The sequence below is a fragment of the Falco punctatus genome (assembly GCF_963210335.1).
Source record: "Falco punctatus genome assembly, chromosome: 7".
Lineage (NCBI taxonomy): Eukaryota > Metazoa > Chordata > Aves > Falconiformes > Falconidae > Falco > Falco punctatus.
Window position 1 is genome coordinate 36955557 of NC_137587.1, and position 25827 is coordinate 36981383.

At 38.5% G+C, this 25827-nt stretch overlaps 1 protein-coding gene across 13 annotated transcripts in view; it reads right to left on the reverse strand.

Moving 5' to 3' along the window:
- Positions 1 to 271: 271 nt before the first annotated feature.
- Positions 272 to 25827, reverse strand: part of CDC42BPB (CDC42 binding protein kinase beta) — a 98552-nt gene continuing 72996 nt past the window's right edge. The window contains exons 20-39 of one of the 13 annotated variants that reach the window (XM_080394546.1): positions 25447 to 25541; positions 25280 to 25359; positions 23826 to 23876; positions 22608 to 22697; positions 22094 to 22168; positions 21563 to 21668; positions 19173 to 19309; positions 18448 to 18587; positions 16846 to 16927; positions 13282 to 13498; positions 12828 to 12890; positions 8882 to 9478; positions 6166 to 6263; positions 5970 to 6054; positions 5701 to 5821; positions 5494 to 5611; positions 4535 to 4573; positions 4300 to 4405; positions 4130 to 4200; positions 272 to 2028 (exon numbers count right to left, since the gene is read on the reverse strand). In XM_080394546.1, coding sequence (XP_080250672.1) covers positions 1897 to 2028; positions 4130 to 4200; positions 4300 to 4405; positions 4535 to 4573; positions 5494 to 5611; positions 5701 to 5821; positions 5970 to 6054; positions 6166 to 6263; positions 8882 to 9478; positions 12828 to 12890; positions 13282 to 13498; positions 16846 to 16927; positions 18448 to 18587; positions 19173 to 19309; positions 21563 to 21668; positions 22094 to 22168; positions 22608 to 22697; positions 23826 to 23876; positions 25280 to 25359; positions 25447 to 25541 — 2503 coding nt within the window. In that variant the 3' untranslated portion in view covers positions 272 to 1896. Of the gene's footprint in view, positions 2029 to 4129; positions 4201 to 4299; positions 4406 to 4534; positions 4574 to 5493; positions 5612 to 5700; positions 5822 to 5969; positions 6055 to 6165; positions 6264 to 8881; positions 9479 to 12827; positions 12891 to 13281; positions 13499 to 16845; positions 16928 to 18447; positions 18588 to 19172; positions 19310 to 21562; positions 21669 to 22093; positions 22184 to 22607; positions 22698 to 23825; positions 23877 to 25279; positions 25360 to 25446; positions 25542 to 25827 lie in introns of those variants that run through there. The other 12 variants (XM_080394545.1, XM_080394541.1, XM_080394551.1 and 9 more) reach the window with 12 other exon arrangements.

The following is a 25827-nucleotide window of genomic DNA, read 5'->3' on the forward strand; positions in this document are numbered from 1 at the left end:
TTAACAGGGCCAGCGTCTCAATGAAATGACAACTCTAACACAAACCAAGGGCACAAAATTTCAACACTGTATTCCACCAAAAGGACTTCCATTGCTCCTAAACATGCATTTACGTGCAGAAACACACACCTTTCTCATAGCATTCAGGTACGGAGCTTCAACGTATCTTTCAGTTTATGTAAAACGTCCATATGAATGAAGTGAATTTACCATGAAACTAAAGCAAGTGTCAGTGGTAGACTGTTTTGACATGTCAAGACAGACGACTATGAACTTTAAAACCTCCCTCTTCTGCTTTATTGACAGGTAAATTGTTCAAAAATGTTCTCACAATTCAATAATTACAAAGACTTAGACTTACATTAAAAAAGTAAAAACCAGAAAACCCCCAAAGCAGTAGTGTCCAGCTCTAACTGAGCCCCTTTATCAAGAATCTGAGAAAAAGAGCAAGTACTGTCGAACACTTAACATAACAGGATTAAATGTTGACTAGAACACTCAGTTTAAACTAAAGATAAGTGCACGTCTATACAGTGTTTCAGAAAAGAACATTAGCCATTGGTATACCATTAGCCCATTTAAACCAAATTTTAAATAAGTGACATCCAACTGTCAAAAAATTGGCACAGAAGGCACACTAGTGTGACAATGACAAACTGGATATGCCAGCCACTGAATTAATTACAAGCTTTTAATGAAACATGGTCACAAATCTTTGATTACTAAATGTATAATACATGGAAGCATGAGATTAAATATACACGCAAAACATCACCACTGCACGTGGGCCATAGCAAAATATACAGGAGTGTGTTGTGCATTTTTCTACATGATCAATACTTGATTAATAATCATGGGGTCTTCATGCAGGTGAGGATACAATTAATGAGAAAAGCAGCACCCCCAGTTACAGATCCTTCACGTTCCACTTTGGTAGCCAATAAAACAGACTGATGTTTTAGTGCGATATAGTCCCTTACATCAAGCAGACTTCGAGGGCAATGCGTCCACAAGAAGGCTTGCTAGCTAAACAATGTAGTGTGTCCTTACACCAAAAAACCCAGGAGAAATAACTTCTCAGAAGGAGATAGGCAGGAACTAGGAGTAAAATTTTTTTCACAGCAGTAATTACCTATGTTTTAAAAGCCCTGACTAATGACTGATTGATGAGGACTAAAAAGCAGGGTATAGGTAAAAGGTAACTGGCAGTAGTCCTATGTACAAGACTAAAAAGTTGGTAGAAAGATAGAAAGACAGTTATGCAGCTGTATATGTAATGGCTAAAAGAATTAAAAGGCCACAAAACTATAACCAACTTTTAACTTCCTGGTGATTCTATTGAAGCTGGAAATGACCTACAGCTTCCTAGCATTCTCCTTAAGATTTAGGAAACAAAGAGTTACGGGAGAAAGGGAAAAGTGTATTCATCTGAGGATGTAACTAGACCTGCTCGCATTTCCTATTTAGAGGTCCAAATTGTGTCTAAAAGGATTTCCTGCTAATGAGACATTACATCATTCTATAGAAAAATAATATTCCTGATATTGTAGCAACATTATCAGTATCTCTCTCTATTTCTTTTTCGGCATAAGAATAAGACTATTTACTGGTGGCCTTAAATGCTCCTATGCAATAAAACTGTCACAGCTGTGCAGAAAGGAATCAACCGTAACTGAGCAGTGAACAATTCTGCATAAAAAGCTCAATCACTATTTAGTAAAGAATTTTCTTCATTTTAATAGTTTGTATCTACAATCTGGATATATAATTATTCTTGTACAACACTAGAGATTCAGTGTCAGTCTTGGCACTAGCATCTGAGACAGCTTTGCCCTGCTCTTGGAATACTCCATGGAGTAGTGGATGATTGAAGCCAGAATGGTGAGAGCAGTAGTGTTATGCATCACAGGTTGACTGGTCCAGTCCATCCAGCGTAAGCTGATTCCTGTGAGGAGAGTTGGGACTTGGGGGACCACTCGGATTTGAGCTGTTGGATGGAGTAGAATGTTTGGTGGAGTCTGAATCAGGCTGTTAATGAGAAACATAAAAAAAAAAAAAAATTGCTTACTTAAAATCAATTCTTCACACTGAAAAGCTTTCAAAGGAACTCAAAATTTGGGGTGAGCAACACCTACAAAGCAGTGTGTATTAGATTCAATTCATAGCTAAACACTCATACAAGTAATTCCATTATTATCAACAGGCTGCAGTGTAGTCCCTGAAGGTGACCTTCTGATGTACCAGGAATTATGGCAAAGTACGTGGAAACTGCTACATCTCAGGCTCCTCTCCTTTAGCCACTGAAAAACTTTCCTGATGGAATGCATCTATCTGTCCACTGTTGCTCTGGATTTACCACCCTGTGTTTTTCAAGCAATTTTTATAGCCCAGGAGCAGATCTGTCTACCCATACAAACCAAGTAACAATTACAGTCAAATCATCTTCAGTTTGGTGAGAAGGAAAGAAACAAGCATATGAACTGCTTACAAAACAGCAACAGTGACAAGCATGTGAAATGCCTGACAAAAGAGCGAAGGCTGCCAAGTATCAGGCTGGAGATCTGGAAACAGAATATGTTTACTGGAGACACCCTATGTCAATGTCTAATAAAGACAGTCTATCCACAGTTATTTTCCCCAGCGTTACATTGGTTGTTGGGTATTTGCCTTCACAGATTGGTCTCACTTCAACACGATGGCTGGCAATATTCCCCGCTATTTTTGGTGAGCTGCAACTCTGAGCACTGCACACGTTCACTGCTGATGAAATACTGCATTTCAGGAAAAACTGGTACCGTTGCAGCAAGTTATTTTCAAGAAAGGGAATATACGTTTAGCAAATTGATTGAAACGTAAGACCCTTCAAGAATGCGGTTCACAAGGTTTTGCATGGCTCAGACAATAATAAGATCATCCATAACAAGATTATCCTAACATGATCCAGTTCATGCTGCGATAAAGCCAAAAGCCATGGGAAAAATAGTATAAAGCCAAAAGGTGTTATTAAAGCCTCCCTTTTCGAGTTTCAAACTACTTTTTGTTTTAATTCAAGAAGTCGTAAGAAATTGTAAGACCTATCAAAAAAGAAAATACTATTGTAAAAACCTTAGAATGCACCATTACTTGTGCCTACAAACAGCAATTATTAGACCATGGAATGTAACGGAATTTGAGAGGGATGCTGTACGATAACTAACTCGAATGACATAGACTATCATCAGCACCTTTGAAAATCCAGGCAGTTTCAAAACCTGCTGTGTTTACAGACCCCTATTTTCACATGCTTTTAATGGCTTACTAAAGGTGATAAAGGAAATGGGAGCATGGCTGTGATCAGAACTCTGAGCACACGCTTTGACTTGCGGTGTCCTAAGGCATCCTGCAGAGGTCTGGTTTCAGAAAAGCACCCTGCAAAATCCAGAACATTTTATGGGCCTGTAGTTGGGTACCAAAAAGTGCTCAACAGAGGCAAAGACCTTGATCTAGGAATTTGCCTCCCAGGAATAATTCCTAACACTTTCCTTGCACAGGCAGTGCTTGAGCAAAGCTTGGAAGAAGCTATACCCACGATAAAGCAAGGAAACAGAACTCATACATCTTCTCTCCTTAGATTCAGGGACGCCAGTTTTGTACAGCCAAGACATTTTCAATCTGGTGACTACTGGCGTATACTTTTACTCCTGTTATAAACAGTTCTATGTTTTTTTAAAATATAATTCCTTCTCAAGTTACATGATGAAGTGTCTTCCTTAAGGCAGCACAGAAAATTACTTAACTAGTTGTATTACTTTGCTATTCTATGCTAATAGCCTAGAGAACATTTTTAGGAGCTTTGAGGACATTTCATCAATTAGTCAAATTTCCCTTGCCTACAAAGCTTAATCCAAGACATAATACTTCTTAAAATACCACCATAAAAAGATCTTTTCACAGCTTTGCTTTTGTGCTGGCACATCTAACTTGCAATCATATATTACAGACTGGAGAAAACATTTGTGGAAGGAAAACATCTCCATAAAGAACTCAGTCTTTATGAAGTATTTCCTCAGAAATTTAATTTATTGGAAAAAGAAAACAAATCTACAGCAACAGGATAGCATCAGTCTCCATTTAATAACAGCTACTTTACCTCTTTGTCGAACTCCTGGTCAGGATCAGACATACTTCGGGAAGGCATGGCTCCTCCCACATCACTGCCACCTGGAGAGGAAGAAGGAAAAAAACCAAAAGGCAGGTTTACACCTCCTGTTGAAACCATAAATTACAGCTCAGAAGTGACAAGCTTGCGTCCAGCCTTACTTGACGAGGGCCATGAAATATAGGTTTTGTTCCTCTGCTGCTGCTGCCGTGAGACATTAGCTGTAGATGGACATGGTTTTTCATCCTGTGCAGGAGGTAGGACACTCTATAGTTGAAATGAAAGACCTTGTTAGCCAGCAACAAAAGCTATCCTACTAGGAGCTGTTACTCATGAAAACTTTACTGTGCTTTTGAAGCTATTACAACCCAGTGTTGGTAGAAAAACTGAACTTACTTGACCACATCCACATATTTTCAGTAACAGACACAAACCCTGAGAAAGACAGAGAAAGAACTAAGCCCCATAGCAGCCACTGGAACCTGTCAGCCAGCAAACCCTCTATTAAAGGGGCAGGGACTGTACCAACAGTTCTGCTTTCCTTCCTCCTCCTGCTGAAAGGACAAATGCATTACCCTCATATACGCTAGCTGAGAAGGACAAGAGAAAGCCTGACTAGCAGCTATAAACAGAGGGTATAGATCATAAAAGTGTACCTTTGCACCTTCCTCTCATGGATTTAACACTAATAGCTCACCAAATGCTGCGTTTGTTAAATACAAAATAAAAATAATGCCTATAAAGCACTGCAACTTACATGCATTTTAATTACCTCCACAGCATCAGTTTTTCCCCCCCTTGTTTTTGCTCTAGAATTAGCAAAGTGCCACAAGCACACCATTCCAGTTCCTAACAGTTTGTAGCTACTCCTACCCTTGCTAGGGAAGCAGAGGAGGGACAGGAAGAGGAAGAAAGCAGAGGGGAGCCTTGCAGTGAGGAATGGTCACTCTGGAAAAAGATTTCAGCAGAGATACGGCTCATGTGATAGACATGCTCAAAGCCTGTTGGAGGTGATATCAGAGCAGAATGTTGAGAGGATGAGGACGAAGGAAATTCATTCTGTTATTTTAAGAAGTCAAACAAGGAAAAGGAAGGAGGAGAGACTGATTATTTACAAACTACTAACAAGCTCCTGGCAGTGATATCTATCTCTTTCAGTCTCATAAGTCAGCTAACAGTATTTCCTTGCACAGGATTTACAAGCATTGCTCATCATGAAGGTCCACCTTTCTCAAAATGATTAAAAGAAAAATCTGGTACAGAGATAATACTTGAGCTTCTTATTGCTCATCTTCACAGTTTTTTGAGCAAGAATAAAGGCACATACACCTCCCTCCCTTTTAAATGTATTTTACCAGTGGGAGGTCCATGAGAACCTGCATTCCATCTCCTGGTCCCATATGAGCCACGTGGTTGAAATTCGTTGGGTTAGAAATCATCTTTGACCTTAGCTCAGGGTCTCTAAGCATTTCCCTAAAAGAACAGAGTGGTTTTTACTATTAGCATTCCCAGTCTGCATGTTATCATGTATAGTAAGTTACACACCACGATTAAATTCTTACCGCCTTTGTTGCAATCGCTCTTCCTCAGGAACCTTAAATACAAATCTTCTTTTGCTCCTAGTCCGAAGCATTTGCTTCTTGCTATTGTCAGATGTTTCTGGCACGCTGAGGACAGCTCCTGCTGTAATATCACAACACAATTTCACATACATAGGTACACCTTGACCCAGACGCATCCAATACAAGTTTCACCTCATGCAAAGGTAACGTGACTTAAAATTACTCAGCTTTGTATAATTTTCCCATTTCTCCCCTTGGGCAGCACTCACCTGCAAACTTGTTCTTGAAATATATTAGTCTTGGTGGCTCGCAGTTGAGGAGATTCAGCGTGCCGTCCATGTTTAATGGTCTGATCTGTTTTGAGGAAGGAGACAGAGAATTAACTCAAGCCTAACATACACTGTGAAGAAATATCTAATTTGGAATTAACCCAATGAAGATCTATGTTTAAAGAGAATTACTTACCCTTCGCAGACCAATAGTCTGGACCCATTCCATAGTGTTGACATCAAAAACATCAACACCATACTCACTATATACTGTTACATATGAAGAATTGCAACCTGCATAGATTAAAAACAAACAGAAAACCCTAATGTGGTTTCAGGAAGTCCAGAACTGACACATATTTGAGCACATTTCAATAGTTAAAAGCTTTCCACTATGTGCAAGGCATATTTTAAAACACTTTTTCCCAGCCCCACTTTCAAACAGGTATTTTTGTGATAATAGATTTGCTAACAACTGCCAGCATCATGGAAAGATTTAAGTTTGACCCTTTCAGTATTTTTAAACTTCATATTATGATTTCATGAAATTGCAATAAAGTTTTCAGATGCATACGAATTTGATACTTGGTAGGAACCGAGCAGCTATCTTTTCTACAGATGCAGATTACTTCATTTCGGAAGCAGCAAACTAACTATACATCTGCTCTGTGCACGGGAAAAGAGGGCCACCATCTGTGAGGTGGGTCATGAAGTCATGATGTGGATCTGTTCTCAATTTCCTTCCTCTTTTGCTAACAATTATCTAGATTTAGATATCAGTGTGCAAGTTACTTTTATCAGGTTAACCAGGAAAATGTCACAATGTGTAAAGCCCACAACCCATTTTCTCTTTTTTTAAAAAAACGTAAAAGGCAGACAAGTTTATTTTAGGTCAAATGAAAAGCAGAGATCCCTAGAGCCTCATATCAACATGCATCTGCTCGTGTAAAGACTGTGTCCTGATGTAAAAAGCGGTTACTAGAAATTTATGGGAGCTAACAGGGAAAAGAGCTGCTTCAACAAACAAAAGAAAAATTACCTAGTAGGACACTAAAAATACATCACAGTATCTCCTTAGAAGAATTGAAATAAGGTTGCTGTGCCATTTTTTTCATTTGTTCACAGAAAGCCTTGGACAGCCGTCATAAGTATGTATCCCAGAAATTATGTATGGTCAAGTAGTTATTAGATGGGGTCACAGTTGGCTTGGATGTCCAAATCAAGGGAGACCACTGAGCATCAGAAAGAAACACCAACTGCTTCCGCCTGGCCAGCTGGTAGCCAAGGCCAGCACTTACCAGTCAGAGCTGATAAGCTGGAACAGATCTCAGCTGGTTCCCAGAGACATATGATAGTGTCTGCACTGGGCTTGCTCATGCTACAGCTTGGAGACCTGCTGGCTCCCAGTCTTTGCACTGCGCTCAAGTTAGGCAGTCCCACAACGCCTGCACTGACTCCGCACAGAACCAGCACGTGAAGCTGGTTTAACTGCAACCTGGACAGGCCACCCGAGGTAACGGAGCTGACTGCGCTAGCGCAGACCTCGGCCTCTCCTAGCATGAGGGACTGACCGTCCTAGAGACAATTTCTCCACATATCCTAACACTTCTCTATGACATGGTCCTTTACCACAGCAGAAACTGCACCAGGGGGAGAAACCATTTCCACTTTGACTAGCTCCTGATGGGGCAGTTAAAAAAAAGCCTACAACACTAGTGGCAGACACCAGGACTGAGGAAGGAGGACCAGGCTAATGAAAAGGGAAGTAATCCAGTTTCCTTTGGCAGCAGCAAACGTTGCTCCTTCTACAAAAACAGCCCCAGGCTAACACCACTCAGGACTGCACACACAAGGATGCTGTACAACAGTTTACAGTAAGAACAGCTGGTAATAAAACAAAACCATTAACTAGCAAGTCTAGTTTGCTGAAATGCAAAAAACTGTAAAGCTGATAAAGGAAAAGGAAACATTAGCTTTGGCTAACGGTGTTTTATAGTAAATTTGCAACTACATTGTTTCCTTGGGCCTTTGCTTTGGAATTCTGGACAGAATTAGGTCAAAGTAAAAAAAAAACAAACAATCTCAGTTCAAGACAATTAAAATTAAACAAACTGCTATCAGGGCCTGACCTGATCAAACCAGCATGCGCCTGACTGCTTGCTGTACTATTCAAACAAAAAGCTACTTCTTGCTTTCAATCATTCAAAACATTTAAATTGCTATTTGAGCTCCAAATAGAAATCCCAGTTTTATCACAAACTGCCTTTGACTACCAAATACTGAAAAATGCTCTGCATGTGCTTCTGTCTTAACTAGCTGCTAAGTCAATGCTCCTGAAATGAAAAGAGTGGTTGAAAAATTACCCTCCACCTGCCTATATTATTTTTGGAAATTCTCCCCCTAAAAACAAAACCAAAAGGAGAAAAAGTGCTACCAGTTCTACCAAACCCAAAATTTTTACTGCTTATTTTGTGATCTTCATGAACCTTTAGAGTTGTTCTTCAACCTTCTATTGTACTTTGAGTATAGGACACAGAGGACATCCTACAGACACCTAGACATTTACACTCTCTAGGGGAGCAAAAATCTTCACAGAATTTCACAGACCAGTAGTCTTGCACTGTCCTGCCTCCAGGACTACTCTCTGTAAAAGTTGTTTTGCATTCCATTTTTTGTTCTTCTGTGTCCTGTAACAAGACAGAGCTTCTCTTCTTGCAGCATCCAGGATCTCAGTCCAGGAGATCACAAAGTCCAAAACTACCATTAGGAAGAACTATGTATCCTGTTAACTCATCAAAACTTCAATTGTAGGGATTGAAAGACAAACCAAAGCAAAATAGAATACAATGCTGATTATTTCAAGACAAGTAAAGCAGCAACAGGGATATGGCAACAGAAAAACATATACATACTACAGGCAACAGGAGTTGCAGGCCACATTAGTTCCTGCATGCGTGACCTTCGACCTTGCGAATCGACGTACACTCCCATATGGCTGAAGCAAAGCAGGTATTCCTCATTACTGAGCTCCACAGCACAAAGGGCATCAAAAGACTGCTGTGAGAGGAAGATAAGCGAGGGGTCATTAGGATTTACCAGGTTTATAGATTGTCCATCTCCCTGGATGGTCAACAGAGAGAACCCAGACTGGTAGCCAACACAGAGCTTGTCCTTGAACACTGTCATCCACTGTACAGTTCCTGGAGCCTGAATTTCACTGAATTTTTTGTGGAAAGGTTTAGTTCTGTGAATTTCATAGCAAAAAACTTGTCGTTTAACAGCCACAAACAAACAAGTTGAAGAACTCTTCTTTAGTGTTCCAGTTGTAATCAATTGGCAGCCTTTAGTTTCTGCAAGCTTAATGTCAAAGTTTCCTTCTGACCCATCCAGAGAGGCCCAGGGGTAAAGATGAACATGATGGTTCCGACCACAGATGAGGATGATAATTTTCTCTTTGGGAGCAAGCTCTATCTGGTACACCTTCTTGCAGTCAGCAGCTCGGACTATCACTGCAAAGGAAACAAGAGCTGCCGTAAGTTAAACAAGAAAACCATCAGGCCTGGAAACATTGCAGCGTCACATACTGATGTCTGAAAATGAATCTAAACACAGACACCAGATAAGAAAGAGCACTTATTACATGTTTGATGCTCTGTTATTAACTCTTAGAACAAATGAGGAAACAAAGCATTCCTGTGACTCTATTGAGTTACAGGATACAAAGTCTCAGCAACTCGACAGAAAAAGGCTGCTTAACATCTGGGATAAATGGAGAGTTTTTTTATATAGTGTCATCTGTACTATCTATACACTGCAAGATGCTCTCTATCTTCTGAACTGGGTCCCACCTTCAGGAAAGTATCGGTATCTTCAGTAAACTATGGAGGAAGACCAAATTAGCAAAACACAAAGAAAAGAAATAGGAAGTATTTAATGCTGATAATGGAGGATACAAATTTCTGTACTGCCAGCAAATGTCTCAGCCTAATACAAAAGCAGTACAGTAAGTGGGTGTTAAGCACCTATATGGAAAGGTAAAAAAAGCTGTGTGAGATGGGAAAAGGATAAGAAGAAATGGGCTTAAGCTGCAGGAAAAGATGTTTAGGATAGGCACCAGGAAAAGCCTTCTCACAGTAAGGACTAGTTAGGCTGCCCACAGAAACTAGTTTCACTGTTTGAAGTGTTTTTTAAAACTGAGTTAGAGGCAGCTAAGGGGGTTATGTACAATGTGTTCTGCTTTTGGGATTGTGGGTATACAGGCACTTTCAAGAAAGCAGTGAGCATTTCATGGGTTACAGGTAGAAGAGACTAAGCGATTCCAAACTAGGAAACCTAATACGCATAAGCTAATTATATAAAAATGTTACTTTCATTTTTCTGTTAGCGTTCAAAATATCTGTGAATGATAATAATAATAATAAAAAAGAAATATTAACTGGAATTTATATGCATTTTTTTCAGTAACAGTTGAGTAACTTTGCCAAGTTACCAAATTCTGTAAATTCTGTAACAAGACTTTGGCTGTTTAAATCACAAAGCTTTTGTGGCATCCTCCCACTTGCACAAATAGATGATATGTCTGAAGAAACATTCTATGAAATAACCAGCTGTTGGAACTTTGCCACCAAGATTATTTCCCCCCCCCCAGCTCTAACTCCAGTTTACAGTTTACACTATTTGTCAAGAACTAAGTGATATTCTGACCGAAGACCTTTGATATTAGCAGCTGGCAGTTAATTAACACTGAAAATTACAACTGCCATAAAATGAAAAAGAAATTACAATTTATAAAAATGTTATTAACACATAGGAACTGGACACAGAAAACTCCTGCAAAACATCTTTTAACTTAAAACCAAAACTTACAATTCATTCTCACATTTACATATGACACAGTGATACAGATAATTGTTCCTTTATGAAATGACCTTTCAAATTAAATGTACGATTTTCTTTTATGCAAGAAGCTGTACTGGAATCTTTGGAATTATCTGCATCTATAGTTACGTTTATATCTAAGTACTTACAGAATGATGACCACTGGAAGTTTACTCAAAGGAATGGCATTTATTACTGCCAAAAAGAATTTAAAAAATCTGTTTTCTCCATGTATAAAGCAGTTTCTCCTGGAACTGGACAATGGCTTATTCTAAGCAAACGGAAGCAATAACGTTTTGCTTTCTGCCCCAAAACCACATCCCTAACTTCATTTGATTTTGAACATCAAGTCTTTCAGAACCTGTACTCACTGCTTTACGTGACACTGAAATGCAAGTTTAGCATGACTGCAATCCAACTGTCAAATAGCTACAAACTAGATTGCCTTGAAAAAGGAAATTAAAATTCTTCCAAAGCTATATTTAAAGAAGTATCCTTTTTGAAATTTGAATGACAATGACTAAAAACAGTCAAAAGGATATTTCAGGAGTGTCTCAGTGATTTTTCCAGACTGGAAAAGGCACCTTTTAATTTTACAAATCTGTATCACTGACTTCAATATCCTCAACTTCTAGATAGTTAAAAGACACCAGAAGAACCTAAGCTCAGACTTTATAAACAAAGTGAAAAAAAGGTGAAGAAAGCATTAGGTCTTTTGTTAGAAACAATCCTATCAGACAGCCATGGCTGTTAGCTCTTACACCACAGAAAGTATGGATTTAGAATGTTGTCTAAATTTAGAGTGCCTAAAGAGTTATAAGAAAGTATGAATTTCACAAGGTATGTTTGGTGCTTTTAAAGTCAGAGAGAAAGAAATAACTTGGAAGAGATAAATAGTAGTAGATTACTGTGTCCTAAATCTGCATTGCTTCTTGAAAATATATTACTTAACTTCTGTAAAAAAAATGTTTAAAATTGCATTTTGTATGTATGGATTGACCCCAAACAATCCCCATGCTCATGTGCTAGTAGTTCTTTTGGTCTCCGTGCTCTCCCCACCATACCAAGGCATGTCTCCCATTGCTATCTGTATTTGTGCTCAGTATATCAGGTTAAAGGGAAAAATTAATCCCTTACTCCCTAGCTGCGATGCCTAAGAATTCAATGACAGAGGGATATGCCTGTGCTCCCCAGTGACTGTGCAGCATACACTTCGCTGTGGTACCCGAAGCACACTCTGTGAATTTCTGGAATGCACATGCTAAGTCTTCATGAAGAACAGGCTAATCTGATGCCATTTTTCCCAAAGCAGAGGGCAGAGTGCATCGAGAACAGGAAGGAAAAAGCAGGTTCAGGAAGAAGCATAGGGTCAGGGAAATAAAGAGATAATGGAAAGGGACAAGCAAGGCATTTGCTTTGGCCATTATTGGTTTGAAACAGAACGTGAACGGCTGTCAAGTTTCTGGAAGAAACAATGATACATGGTGGCTTTAATGAAAAGTCTACAAATGCTTGTGCTTATTGCACTAGCTGTCTAACTTCTAATATGTGTCAGTTTAAGTCCTCTGATGATGCAGGTTGGAATAAGTCTGTTTCCACATCAAGTTTTTCTCACTCAGGTTCTATTTCGTAAGTGCCTGGTAATTGATTGTGCATCAACTGCTCCTGTGTGTGCTGTGCATGTTCTGTGTGCTGAAGCGTTTTGTTACCTGCTATGGGAACACAGTTAAGGTGAGATTGTGTCAGAATATGCCCAGTAACTCATCCCTTTAATTTCAGCCAGTCAACTGAATGTAATGATAACGACCAAATTAGTGCTTATACCTCACATTCACTTTTCCTTCTCATCAGTTAAGTGAGTGCTTAATACTTACTATACGTGAAGGGCGGTTGTTGTGTAACCTATGTTGTAACAGCACTAAAAGTTATGGAGCTCATTATTCCATATGTAATTACTGCATGCATTATGGCCTAACTTACCGTCACGGGTCACCTCTATCACATACAGTCCTTCTTCTGAACCAATTGCTATTCTATCTCGATCTAAATCAGGAAGGAAAAAAAAAAGGCGATTAATTCAGCTACACTTAATCTCACATTTTTCCAGCTGTTCAAAGCAAACAGTCTGTTTTACATTTCTGGACAAACAGATTTTCAACACCAAATCAATTTTGCTTAAGTTCATGCAGTCTGTCAAAAGCATGCTATATAAAGTATTGCTAAAACCATCTGTTAAACAACTAAACAGTATCATTTACTCCAAGTAGATGAAGAAATCTGAATATCAATGCAAGATTAGCACTTCCCCCCATTATTAAATTCCTATAAAGAAATTCAGCTGAGAAATTTATTTCAAGGTGTCAGTGCTCTCATTACAGAAGCCCAACTAAAAGCTCCAACCCTCACACACTTCAAAAAGTTAAACCAAACATACCTACAATAGCAGCAGCTAAACTTGCTTTAATAAGAGGCAGTGTACTGTCATAGGCTTCTTGTGGAATATGCACAACCTGGTTTTTCAGTCTGTTTTTGTGCAGGATAGACTGCAACCCTTCCAGGATTCCAACCCACTTTCTCTTCTCATTCTCATTTTCCGTCAGGATCAGTAGAGAACAAGACTTTGAAGGCAAACCTAAGAGAGAAGCTGTCACCTTTTAACAGACAGAGAAAGTGAAATTACTAAGAAAATAAAGGCCCTTTTTGTCAGTACTATATACTTCACAGAACTGTGGTAGTAAAATACAGTTTTTCATAACAATGTGATGATGTACCTGAGAGGTATGCAACATCGCACACAGCTAATATGACCACAGTGCTTCAAAAACACCCCACACAAGCCACAGCAGTTTTGTTTGAAAATACTCAGTCTTGCTCAGTCATTCTGAATCCTAAAATATGGGCAAGGAACGCTACATTCCTTTCCTACAATAAGCAATACATGGCAGTAAAAGGCTCCTTCCTGCTCTGAACTGGAATTTCAATAACATGCCATAATTTGTCCTGTTCCCTCCCCTCCCCCCATCTTTTAATAGCTCATTCAAAATGACACACATGCTTTCCAAATCAGATGCATTTAAACTCAATGGTATTGCTATGATCATTTCCAGATTCTGATTTTGCTACTTAATTTTCACAATATTTGTCCAGGGGGAAGAGCACATCATATCTGCATTAAAAGCCCTGGAGAAAAGCAATGATTTGAGACTGAAGCACTGTACTGCCCCACTTCCTCGTGTTAAAAAGAAAATCACTACGGCTTCACTAAATTTTTGGGTAAATCATCCTATAGATATCAAAGTAGAATGTACTCTGAATAGGAAAATTATTCAGGAACTTCCTGTCACCCAAAGTATGCACTAACTAATTTCTTAATATTAGGTTTGTGTCCTGTATAAAGATACAAAAGGTTTTGTGAGATCATGGGAACTATGCTTTCAGTCACAGACAAACAGGTCACCAGCCAGTATCAGCCCTCAAAACACACTATTAGAATAACAATAGTTAAACAGAAAAAAAGCAGCAAAAGGTGCAAAAGTGCAAAACTGAAGGTGGCAATACGGAATAACACACCTTCAGCTTATATGCCTTGATGAGAAAATCATCATAAATAATAGATGATGCAGTTATGCAACATACACTGAAAGAGTGAATTAAGTAATAATATTCATCTTAAAAGATAGAATATATCTGAAAGTAAACTTGGGACAATAAGATGTCAAAGACAGAACTCCAGAAGTAAGACAACAGTGAAAAGCAGCAGGAAAAGAACTGAGTAGTTTGCAGTTGCTCATAGCTCTTATTACTCTGCATCAAGCTTTGCTCACGTCTAAACTGTAACTAAGCATTAACATTTTAAAGATGGATAGAGGCATAATGGATAATACTTCTAAATTTGACAACCAAACCAAACCAGACTTCAGCTATGGTCTTCCCTTTGAAGCACTACCATGTATTACTGCTCAGTCTTTTGAAGGTGGCATCTTACATGCAGTTAAATGTGGAAAAAAATGGGAGAGCTGGTCATTTTATATATATATATATACACGTATGTATATACACACACACATATATATATATATATAATTATTCATCACACAAAAATCCAGTATCTGATATGAAATTCAAGGCTTCTTAACTCCAACTGCTAAGCTATGGAAGGACTCCACTACAGACACTCTCACATTATTATTAAAAATGTATCGATGGCAGCACTTAGATTGCAGCGTCTGGATGCAAGGATGGCATCCAGCTTTAAAAACTGGTTACCAAGGAGAGATGTTGGAGTCTGAGATAAGTTCTTCCTCTTCTTGATTTCATGGAGGGTCAGAGGTTGCAATATTTTAGTGTCTGGCAGCATTCTGATATTGCTTTTTTCTGGCGGAAGATCCAAAAGAAATGAAAATCTCTCTTTGGTGGGCCACCAATATCATCACGTGTTATGCGAAATAATACATAAGAAAGAAGGACCACATTTTTACAGAGGTGATGTAAAGTAACAGTTTTAACTGTTGCACAGAAGCTACTCTATGTCAATTATGTCAGCAAGATGCAAATCTAGGATTAAATGAAATTGAGAAAACAGACTCAATGCATCAGATATTACTGGTTTCCAGTTTCAGAAATTCCTTCTTTTGAAGGAGTACATAAAACTAAGAAAAGAGGTGGACTTTGGCGGCTTCCTCTTGTCCCTGTCAACAGTGTCTCTAGATGGATATACTCACCAACCAGGCTTCCAGCTAATTCGTCAGATCATTTTAGCAGGGGATAATCTCATCAAACTGTGCAGACATTTTGTTATGTCTATCCACAGAAGTATTTTTACATGGGGATACCTGATAAAAGGGGTTTTTTTGGTTGGTTTTTTTTTTCTTTTTTTTTTTTAGATACTCTTATCAGTTAAAAACTGTGGGCAGAAATTAGAGCAGCAAGTCAGGCAGGCTAAACTGTATGGATGCCTCATCCTTAAACGAATCAACCACCATTCTGCATAGCTCATTTTCTCTCCTCAGAAGTCCTTTCCCATAGTATTCCACATTTGCTAATTTGAGAATAAGAGCAGGCAGATGGGAATAAAAAAGAAAAAAATTAGAAACAAGTAAGAGGAAAACCAAGGTAAAAGTAGTAGTAAACTGAAGGATGAAAATATGCTTCCGGAAATATTTCTACAAAAATGAGGAAAAGGAAAGCCACAGAAGCATTTAAGTAGCCAAGACATTTTCTAAGTAAAAATCTAAAGGACCAAATGATTGGGACTGCATATGACTGCCAGCTCTTTGGCTTCCATGTTTCACCGATTTGATTCTGTATGACTGATGATCACACTAAAACTGAGATTCTGAATTCAAATGCAAGGGATTATAGATGTTGGCTACCACCACACCTTTCTCCATATTTTAAAATTCCAATTTAAATATAATTCACACAAAACCTAAGAAAGAACCTGTGTTAAAAACTAAATACAGCCTTCAGATACAACATACAAAGAAGATATTATAACTAAGCTAATTATTTTCTTTTATTTTAATTTTTGTCTGTTATACTTAAATATGAAATTAAGGAAAACAAATATCAAATGTTGTGGGTTTTTTTTATACAAGTCAATACATGGAAAAAAGAATCAGTGAGCAGAACCCAGCTTCGCCTACTCTGTTACAGCACCAGTCCCTTAAACAAGGGTCCTCCCAAAGCTAAGAAAGAAAAACCAGGTCCTGGTAACACCAATGGAAGAGGAGACAAAAAATATACTTAATTATAATCAAGAGAATAAAAAAAGCCAAACTTTGTCTACAAAGAAGCAGCAAAAGACGTAGAACTTTGTTTTTTACAATTCAGTTCTAAGAGGAGCATCATATTGTTCTCCAACATATTTCACCACCTCTTGTAAATTCTTATACTTCATAGCTTGATAAACATTGAACATGGATAACTTACTTCAGTATCAAAACAAAACACTAGTGTTTAAGTTGTATTTTCTTTAAAAGTAAATTGGTAGCCATACCCTGAATATACAAGGGATGTCTTTACGAGTTGCGTGTATTACATCCGATGCTAGGACAGAGCTCACACAAAAATCTTCATCTCTAGTAAGAAAGAGAGCAAGAGAATCACATACATGCACACACTAACATTATTCAGCAAAATCTAATTGACCAACTGTTTCAATAGGCTGCAATCTCCTAACACCACACAGAGGTCACAACTGTAATCACTGCTTTGTTATGCTCTAACCATCCCTGACCCAAACAACTCACAAGCTTTAGTTACATTTCTACAGCATTTAATACGTGAAACTCAGTCCACCTGAAGTTAAGTGGGGTGGCTTTATGTAGTTTTTGTTTACCAACCACACCTATTCTACAGTTAGCAGCAAGAATATTGCTCTTCCAGCCCAGCAGACACATTATAAATGAATAATTCATACCTCAATGTGTAGCAAGAGAGGGGCCTTTGGAAAAAAAGAAAAATCACATAAAAAGCTCTTGGCAACATAATTATAGTTTGTGGGATTCAAATAAGGGTTTTCAAAACAGCTGGATTTTATTCTCTATTACATTAAAATAAACAGACATCAGAACAACTTTTGCATTTCAGAGTGCTCCACCCCAGAGGGCTTGTCTAGACAGGCCTTTTTAAACTGAATTTGACCAAGTTGATCACCATAATTGCCAATTTTAGTGCAAAGATGACAGTAATGCCTGGAACTCGCCCATACTAGAATTTAGAGCTGTGGTGGTTAATGTCTATTAAAACATCTAAGAATCCTCAGAAGACAGACTCAAAGAGGCAGCTACAATAAGCAGATAAAACATGGGACAAGTTGGTATCGTATCTGGCTGAGCTGCTTCAAACAATGTACCGATGTGAATGCTGTTATCTGCAATACTTCCGTGCCTCTGCTCCCACTGCCAGCATGTCAGAGAGCTGACACTGACAGCTCTCAGAATAAATGTGAGAACAGCAGTACCAGTACAACCCCATAGTACTGTCTGGAAAAAAAAAATCCAGGTGCTTGTGAATGCAAACTTTATATTCAACATAGATAAAAGATGCTGTAACATTAAAAGGTATTACACTTTCTTGATATTCCCACAATTTGAAATAAAAAACCTTCCTGGTTACTCTGATCAATGTAAGCTCCAGATCTTTTGTAGACAGTGTTCAGTCGTTCCCTATCAAAAAATAACTCCCGTGAGAAGGCAGGGTCAGAGCCACTTCCATTGTAAATTAGTTGGTGTTTTTCTGAAGACCATTTCAGTTTTTCTAATGTTCCTGAAATTACTGGCTATGGGATGATCTGTGACTCAATGGTGAGGTCAGAATGCAGGAGAAAAAATTATCTACCAAAGTCTATTTTATTTGTTTTCCACGTGTGCATAAGGAACTCTAGGAAGAAGCATGCTAATAGTGTAAATATTAGTGACTGTAGTATGAGTGATTTCTTGTTGAGCCAACTCTTTCAGCTTACGCAGTCTGCGTACAGAACACATGGGTTTTCTCAGACCAGAGCTCCCATGATCTTAAAGTTTCTTGTGTACTATAAATAAATATTCCTGTTAGAAAAAAATACAGAGGTTTTCTACTTTGTCGTAATAATACAAACCTGAGATCCAAGACCTGACTTGCAACAACTCCAGGTTGGGTGGATTTCCCTTCAGGCACATCATATAAGAACAGCTTACAGTCACAGACAACTGCATAAGCCCTCTGCCACCCCTTCTTAACTCCTGTAGGCTTTGGGACCTGTGAATAAATAACTGATTGCTTATTAAATGTAAGCACATGTAGTAGACACAGAAAGCAAGGACATTTAGAAAAGCTTATATTTAGGATCATCAGAATTAGAACACGTTCTACTTGCCCTTCAAAACGGAGTGAAAAATGTCAAGTAATCAAGCAATTATTTTTCTTCCCTTAAGTTCAACCATTACTTGATACAGTTTAATAAATATATTAGGTACCATTAGGACAAACAATGGGGCTTGTATATGCCACAAATGCCACAATGGTAGGACAGTTTACCTTTTACATTATGCTTACATCAACACTGACAGAAACTCTTCTTTAAAACATGCTTCCCCCCAGTCCCACCGCTGCTTATGAACATTGTAGCTACTAATCTACCAACCCCTAGCTCCTGTAGTAAAACCAACCATTTATCCCACATCCAAAGCAAAAAAGGTTAAAGAAGTTACAGAAATGGCACACAAAGCTTCAGGCACTAGCACAATTTAAGAGATCTGTTTAAACATACTTAGAGGTTCCAAGCTGCATAGCTGTAAGTGAAGTTTAGTATTCTTCTCTTATCCAAGAACAAAAGACTATTACCTTGACATAACCTTTATAGGCGGTTCCTATTCCTCTTTGCACATCTACTCCAAGAGGCCTTTTGGCTTGCTCAGGGGGTATGGGGCAGACCTGAGGTGCACTATCCTTGCAGGAAACATGGCATGCAAATGAACACACTAAGTACAAAAGAGAAAATTCACAGTGAAATGCATGTATGAGTCAATCATAACATGAGATTAACGTAGTCTACCCTACCCTTAAGCTCAGCAAATTAATTAATTACACTGAAACTGGCAGTCAAACATTGTGATAGCCCACTATGCTAAAGGAGTGAACACACCTAGATATTACATCAGACTCTTCAAAGTGCTTCTATTTTCTCTTTTAAGCCTATTACTTCCATAAGGGGCAGGAACTGAGTCCACATTTCAAGGCAAATCATGAAATCATTTTCCAGAAGGAAAAGGACTTGGTCAGACTTACTGGTGTTAAGCGGCAGCTAACCCACTCTGAAAGGGTATTAATAAAGGAGAAATAAAAATTATGGGGCAGTGATAGGAGACAAGATAAATATAGAAGGTGTTTAATTTGATCCAAGTATACAAGAATACTGCAAAGACAAAGTAAAACTAAACTGACCAAAAAACAGAAAGGGTTATACTAATTAAACACAGGCAATAGACTTGAAGCATAACAGTAGAAACCAGGAGACAAGGACTGAAGCACTGCATGGGGAAGGGGGCATGTATTTATCTCTCAGAGTTCAAATAAGGAGCAAACATCCACAGTAATAGTTGTATCCTTTCTTACCATTTACACCACTTTGTGCTGCACCAACAAGGGACAGAGGTCTCTAGGTCGCTTGTCTATAGAGTACTTCACACAGAAAGAAACTCAACGTATGCCACTTCACGAGACAGACTACAAGGACTGTGGGATGAATTAACATGTCCTATCGAGGCATCTGACCCACAGTTATAGGTCAGATCTTTCCACAGAGACTGCCTGGTTTGTCCCAGCTACCCTGTTTCTACCAGTAGGTTTGGGAAGGCAGCAGGAGAGTGGCACAGCGCTGTGATCTATCCGGTGCACCCTCCCAACCATACTGTTGGAAGTGGGCATCTGGCAGATACCTTATGTGCATCTAGTCCCGTAATTACAAAGGGTCGAAGGATTCCAGGAGACCTGGAAACAGCCTGCTTCTGCTGGAGCCACTGACTGAGCTACAAAGCCCCTTCTCACCATAAGTAAGGGAACAGCCAGGAAGAGAGGGCACCCCACAGCAGGCTGCCTGGCTCGCTCTTTTGAGCTACAGCCTGCTCCCAGGAAGACAGGGGTTACCAAAAACTCATGCACTCGAAGTACTGCAGGAGCTCCCCAAGATGAGATAATCAATTCAGTTCTTTCAGGAGGCATCATAATTATTTGGGAGTGTGCATACCAAGGCACACCAGTTGCAGAATAGGGAAAATCCACAGGATATAGCCAGTTCTACAGGCCTCTGGAAGTGCAACTGTGTTTTACCGTTGTCTCCAGCATTAAAAAGACAAGGAACTGGGAAAAGCAAGTGATTGGGAGCAGAACACGGCAAAGTTTTGTTCTACTGGAGTCATCTCTATTCTTGCAGGAAGAGATGCAAAACAAGAATTCAGAACTGTCAGCAACAGGAGACAAAAGGCAGCCCGAGGGCAGGTGCTGGCAGAGCGACAGGTGCTCCTGGGGAAGAATCCCACCAGAAGATCTGCCAGGAAAAAAGCCCTGAAGGGCAGATGAGGCAATCTGAATATGATACTCAAAGTGTCAGTGGAGAGGGTGCCACTAGGAAGAACTAAGCTGGGCACAGAAATAAAGGTTATTTATACTGTAGTCTCTTCAGCAGATTTGTGGACTACTTGCTGAGTTCATGTGTCTAATCAAAATACGGGTAAGTACTATCAAATAAAAATACCTCTATATACTCAAAACATGGAATTCAATAGTGACACAAGCATTAGAGGAAGCATTTTAAATAAAACTAACAGACAGCAAGACAGGCTACAGGCCAAAAAACCTAGCAAATAGTCCTCCCAGTGTACAGGGTTTATGATCACAATAGCACAGAGCAGACAGCCTCAGATCCATGTTACCAGAGCATTCCCACAGTTTTCTCCACTACAGAAACAGTCCCACCTTGCCCCCCTCCAACTCACACTGTAACAGCACTAAAGGTAACAGAATTAATTAGTAATATGAAAGGGAACCATGAAGGCTTATATTAATTCTTTGACTTTAGAAGTTTAATGATGATGCAAAAGAAAGGAGAACCATTCAGTGGCAGCCACCCCTCTTTCATTCCCTCCCCAAAGAAATGGTTGCCTTAAAATATATTAGTGTTTTGGGATTATTTTTTCAGGGACTTGCTGAAAATATAAAAAGCTTAACTGACTCACCGTCACAGGCATAACCTTGTCGAACTAATCCCACCATAAGAGAGGTGCAATGACTACACTGAGTAGGGCTTGTGAATGACTTGATACTGAGCTGGTGAGCTTTAGGCTGAAAGATACATTCAGGATAAAAACAAAACAAAACAAAAAAACACAAACAACTCTTCACTTCCCGTACTTAGGCAATGCAAGCATCTCCCTTCACCACCCTCCAGTATATCAGAGTGTACATTATGAAACTTGGGCTTCTCATAAGTAAGCTAGTTTGTAAAAGCTGCTGTAAGACAACAGTAACAGTTTTATTTCCAACTACTTAAGACACTCAAACCCAAGCCTACAAACAACTATTTTTTGCCATCCCCTCTGACAAATCAAAACCCATCAACTTGCATTTGGAAAGATTTGATTAAAAACACAGACCTAACAAACAAAGACATGACAAACCCAAACAGACAAGAACAAACATGGAGGGCTGATTTATAAATGGTATTTTTTCCTTTGCTCTTTAGAATAAGGTTAGCACAGTCCCCCTACCTTTGGTACAGCTAGAGAAATGGATTGAATGGTGGGGGAAGGAGCAGCAGGCATCCTCTGAAGCCGAATTGGTTCCTGAATCACAAAAAACTGTAATTGAGCAAAATGAGGCTTCAAGAATTTGTTTCAAGACTGGGGTGGCAAAGCTTGTGTTCTGATTTTTTTTTTTTTTTTTTTTACATTATCAACAATTCAATCGTCATAAACATTGCCATTCTGATTTAATAGAAACAGATTGTGTTTTAAAGCACTCACAGGAAAGCCTGCACACTAACAAACAAGCAGCAATACAGAAAACATATGAAAATGAGGTACATCAACATACACAGAGCCAGCAAAAAGGTTTCATTTGCAACTGTCCTCAGAGCAGGTGCAATTAACACTGACACATTGCAAAAAAGCAACATTCAATCCTACATCTTCATAATGAATGCTACAATATGTATTTATCATAAACAAGACAAAGAGACTTTCTAGTGAATTACTCTTCAGGGTAAAATAACAGCTCTCTTACTTCTTGTTGTTGCTCTGCAGTTACAACTGATGTAGATGGTGAAACTTCTGATTTGGGACCCTGTGTTTCCTGCTCACTAATAGAACTGGTCTGCAAAAGTGACAGCAAACATGTTAGATACAGTACCACAGATCTGATAAAGTGCTCCCACATCAACAAAATAGAAACAAAAACCAATGCTGATTTCTATGTGACAGTACACATGCATCTAACAGCTTTCCACTCTGAAAAAAAATAAATCTTTCCTCAAAACAAACTCTGCCAGAAGAGCTGTAAAGCTGGAAGTACTGAAATGCAAAACCTCATAGCAGGCAGCATAAATGCTGCAACAGCCACCTTCTCCCAGCAAGGCTGTGTCTAATCTCTTGCATGCAGGTATGGAATGTTTCAGAAGCCTGGCACTCATCCATAAAATAGTTTATTTCTCATGGTAGCTTTCTACACTAGGATTTTTCTAGCTCACAGCAGCCAGCAATTCTACCACAAGAAAAATTCTTAAAGTAGTACTACATAATATTTTAAAAAGTTGCTTAAAAACAGCTGGCCTCTGTCATTAAAAGAATCAGAGCTACGTAATCACATTGTCTTGTATTTCACTAAAATTTAAGACAAGTATCCATTACAAGCCTTCTACTAATTTCACACTTCAATTAGCAACTACTATTTGCCAGCGCAAGGGGGAAGTATGCTACAATTCCAGAGCTAAAGAAAGCTGGGTGTGGAAGTAGAATACTGTATTACTGTACTCTGAGGACATCATGAAAATCATGATTAACAAACACCAGATTAGCATTTACACCAATGATGTAATTAGCACTAAAGGCAACAAGTAATGAATCACGCGCTTCCCAGTCGGTTTAGACAGGAAGATGGTTCAAGTTCATATTAGCTCACTGAATATGTTCAGATATTTGTTTGTTTTTTTTTTTTTTTGTTATGAATTGTTTGGAAGGGCTGGGCCATTTAACATCAAATTGTACCACTATGTAATATGAACTATCTAAAAATGCTAAGTGTGATTCAGCTTTAGCTATAAAGATTGTCAAAATATAAAACGGTAAGACTGTAAAGAGGTATTAAAAGAAAACTAAACTAGTTCTATTTAGTGGATTAAGTTATAGAGAAGTTAAGGAAGCAAAATATCTAGTTTTAGAAGGCCATTTTTACTATGACAGGTCACAACAAAATAAGGAGACAAAACTACTAACAAAAACTTACTTCTTCCCAAAAGGCTAGCAGAGAAGATGTAGACGAAGAAGAAACAGAATCCTTTGTTGTAACGAATATGAGGGATAAAAACGATCACTTATCACCCACAGGAAAACTTCAGATAGACTATTAGTAGGCTAGTTAAATGAAATGTTTTATATGGCCAAATGGTATTTATTCAAACTAAATTAACCCAGAGCAGATGACACGGACTATCTTTATAGATACACGTGGAAAAAAAAATGTTAATGGAAGTCATTAAGTACAGTATCAGCAATCTTAATGTAATTCATCAGAAAATGCCACCTGCATTTCCATAGCAACTATGTATTTATCTCAGGACCTGTAGAATGGAATCTTGATTAGTTACGGGCTTGATATTCCACGTTACTGATTTAAGTATATCTGGTACTTTTTAAAGGGATGTTTGAAAACATCAAGGTCAGTAGATAAAAATTATTATTCAGATACTAGCATAAATCATGTTTCTCTCTTTCCCTTCAACTCATCCACATCATCCTGCTGCTTCAGCAAGAAAGCCAGAGTGGACGTTTTGTGACTGAGAACAGCACACACACAAAGTGTATGCAGTATCATAGCATGTCCATAGGTTTCCTTTTTAGCAACAGTGACAATCTGGGGGAGGGGGGAAGACATATTTCAGATACAAAATATAACCATACTAATGAGGTTTTAACCTGAGCCCCTTTAACTCTGCTCCATAAACTTAACAGATTATTCTTTCCAGTTCAGTTGGTTTTATCTTGAACTGTCTGTATGTTTTGCAAACAAACAAAAAAACCAAAATAAAATCTTCACAGATCAAGAGTTCATGAAGTAAGGAAATGTGAGTCAATGTTGCATTTAACAGCTGCTTCCTCTGGGAATGCACAAACCTTTTCAAGTGAAATGCACACTTGGAGCTGTGATTTGTATGATTAGTTTTCCAAGGATCAGAGGGTGTGTGATGATAAACTTATTAAACCAACATCTGTGGGTCCTCTGATTCTCTTCCCACTTCCGTCTAATCTAACCACCCATTAAGATCTGGAGCCAACAGTTTTACATATCTGCTTAAACGCTCCTTGAACTGTGTAAATACTTTTTCTTATATTAACCAGCATCTTCCCACTGCAAAACATTTAATCCCTTATTTGTAACAAGGTGTGCCAGCCTTCCCAAAAAAACTGAATATATATTATTTAGCCAAGCATTTGAGATAAATCTAAACAAAGAAGCTAGAACGGGAAATAATTAATGTGAACTTCTGGGAATATTTCCCAAAGGTGCCAGCTTCTCTACAAAACACCAAGCAATCTCACATCTACTGGGCATTCAATTCTGTGTCACACTAATTTGGCTAGTACACCAAACATGCCACACAGTGCCCAAGTGTTACTTTTATGTAATAAAAATATAATTCAGTTATCACATTTTTATAGTTAATTTATGTAATAACTCACTCTGAAAGTCAGATCACGTGCAAGAGGAGAGGTGTTGAAATATTCAAAAATGGAATCTTGAAAGTCTGGAAGTTTGAGACCTAAAACCCAAAGCAGAACAGGCTTAGCTAAAAGGCAACATCACAAGTGGTGTTAGAACTCTGTTAAAACATGGTAATTTTAATTACCTGAATCTGTTCTGTATTTTTCTTCTAGCTTTTTCTTCAAACCTTCCATCTCTTCCAACAGTTCCCTATTTTTTGCTTCTGATTCCTTTAATTTACTAAAGCAACAGAATATGATCAAAATGCAAACTGAAATATCTCAAAAGGCAGGAATGCAAGTGCACAGAGTTGTTAGTTTCTGGTCCTACATGTCAGAGTTTCGGAAGATGCTTTTTCTTTTCTTTTTTGGAGGAGTGGTGGTGGGCTTTTTTTAAATACCTTTTTTTTAAATGCTGATTAATTTTATTTTTCCCCTGAATAGGCACCTTACTACTTGACTAGACAGTGAAAACTGTACTTGAGACTCACGCTGTCATTGCAGATATCTGCCAAACAAAATTATTC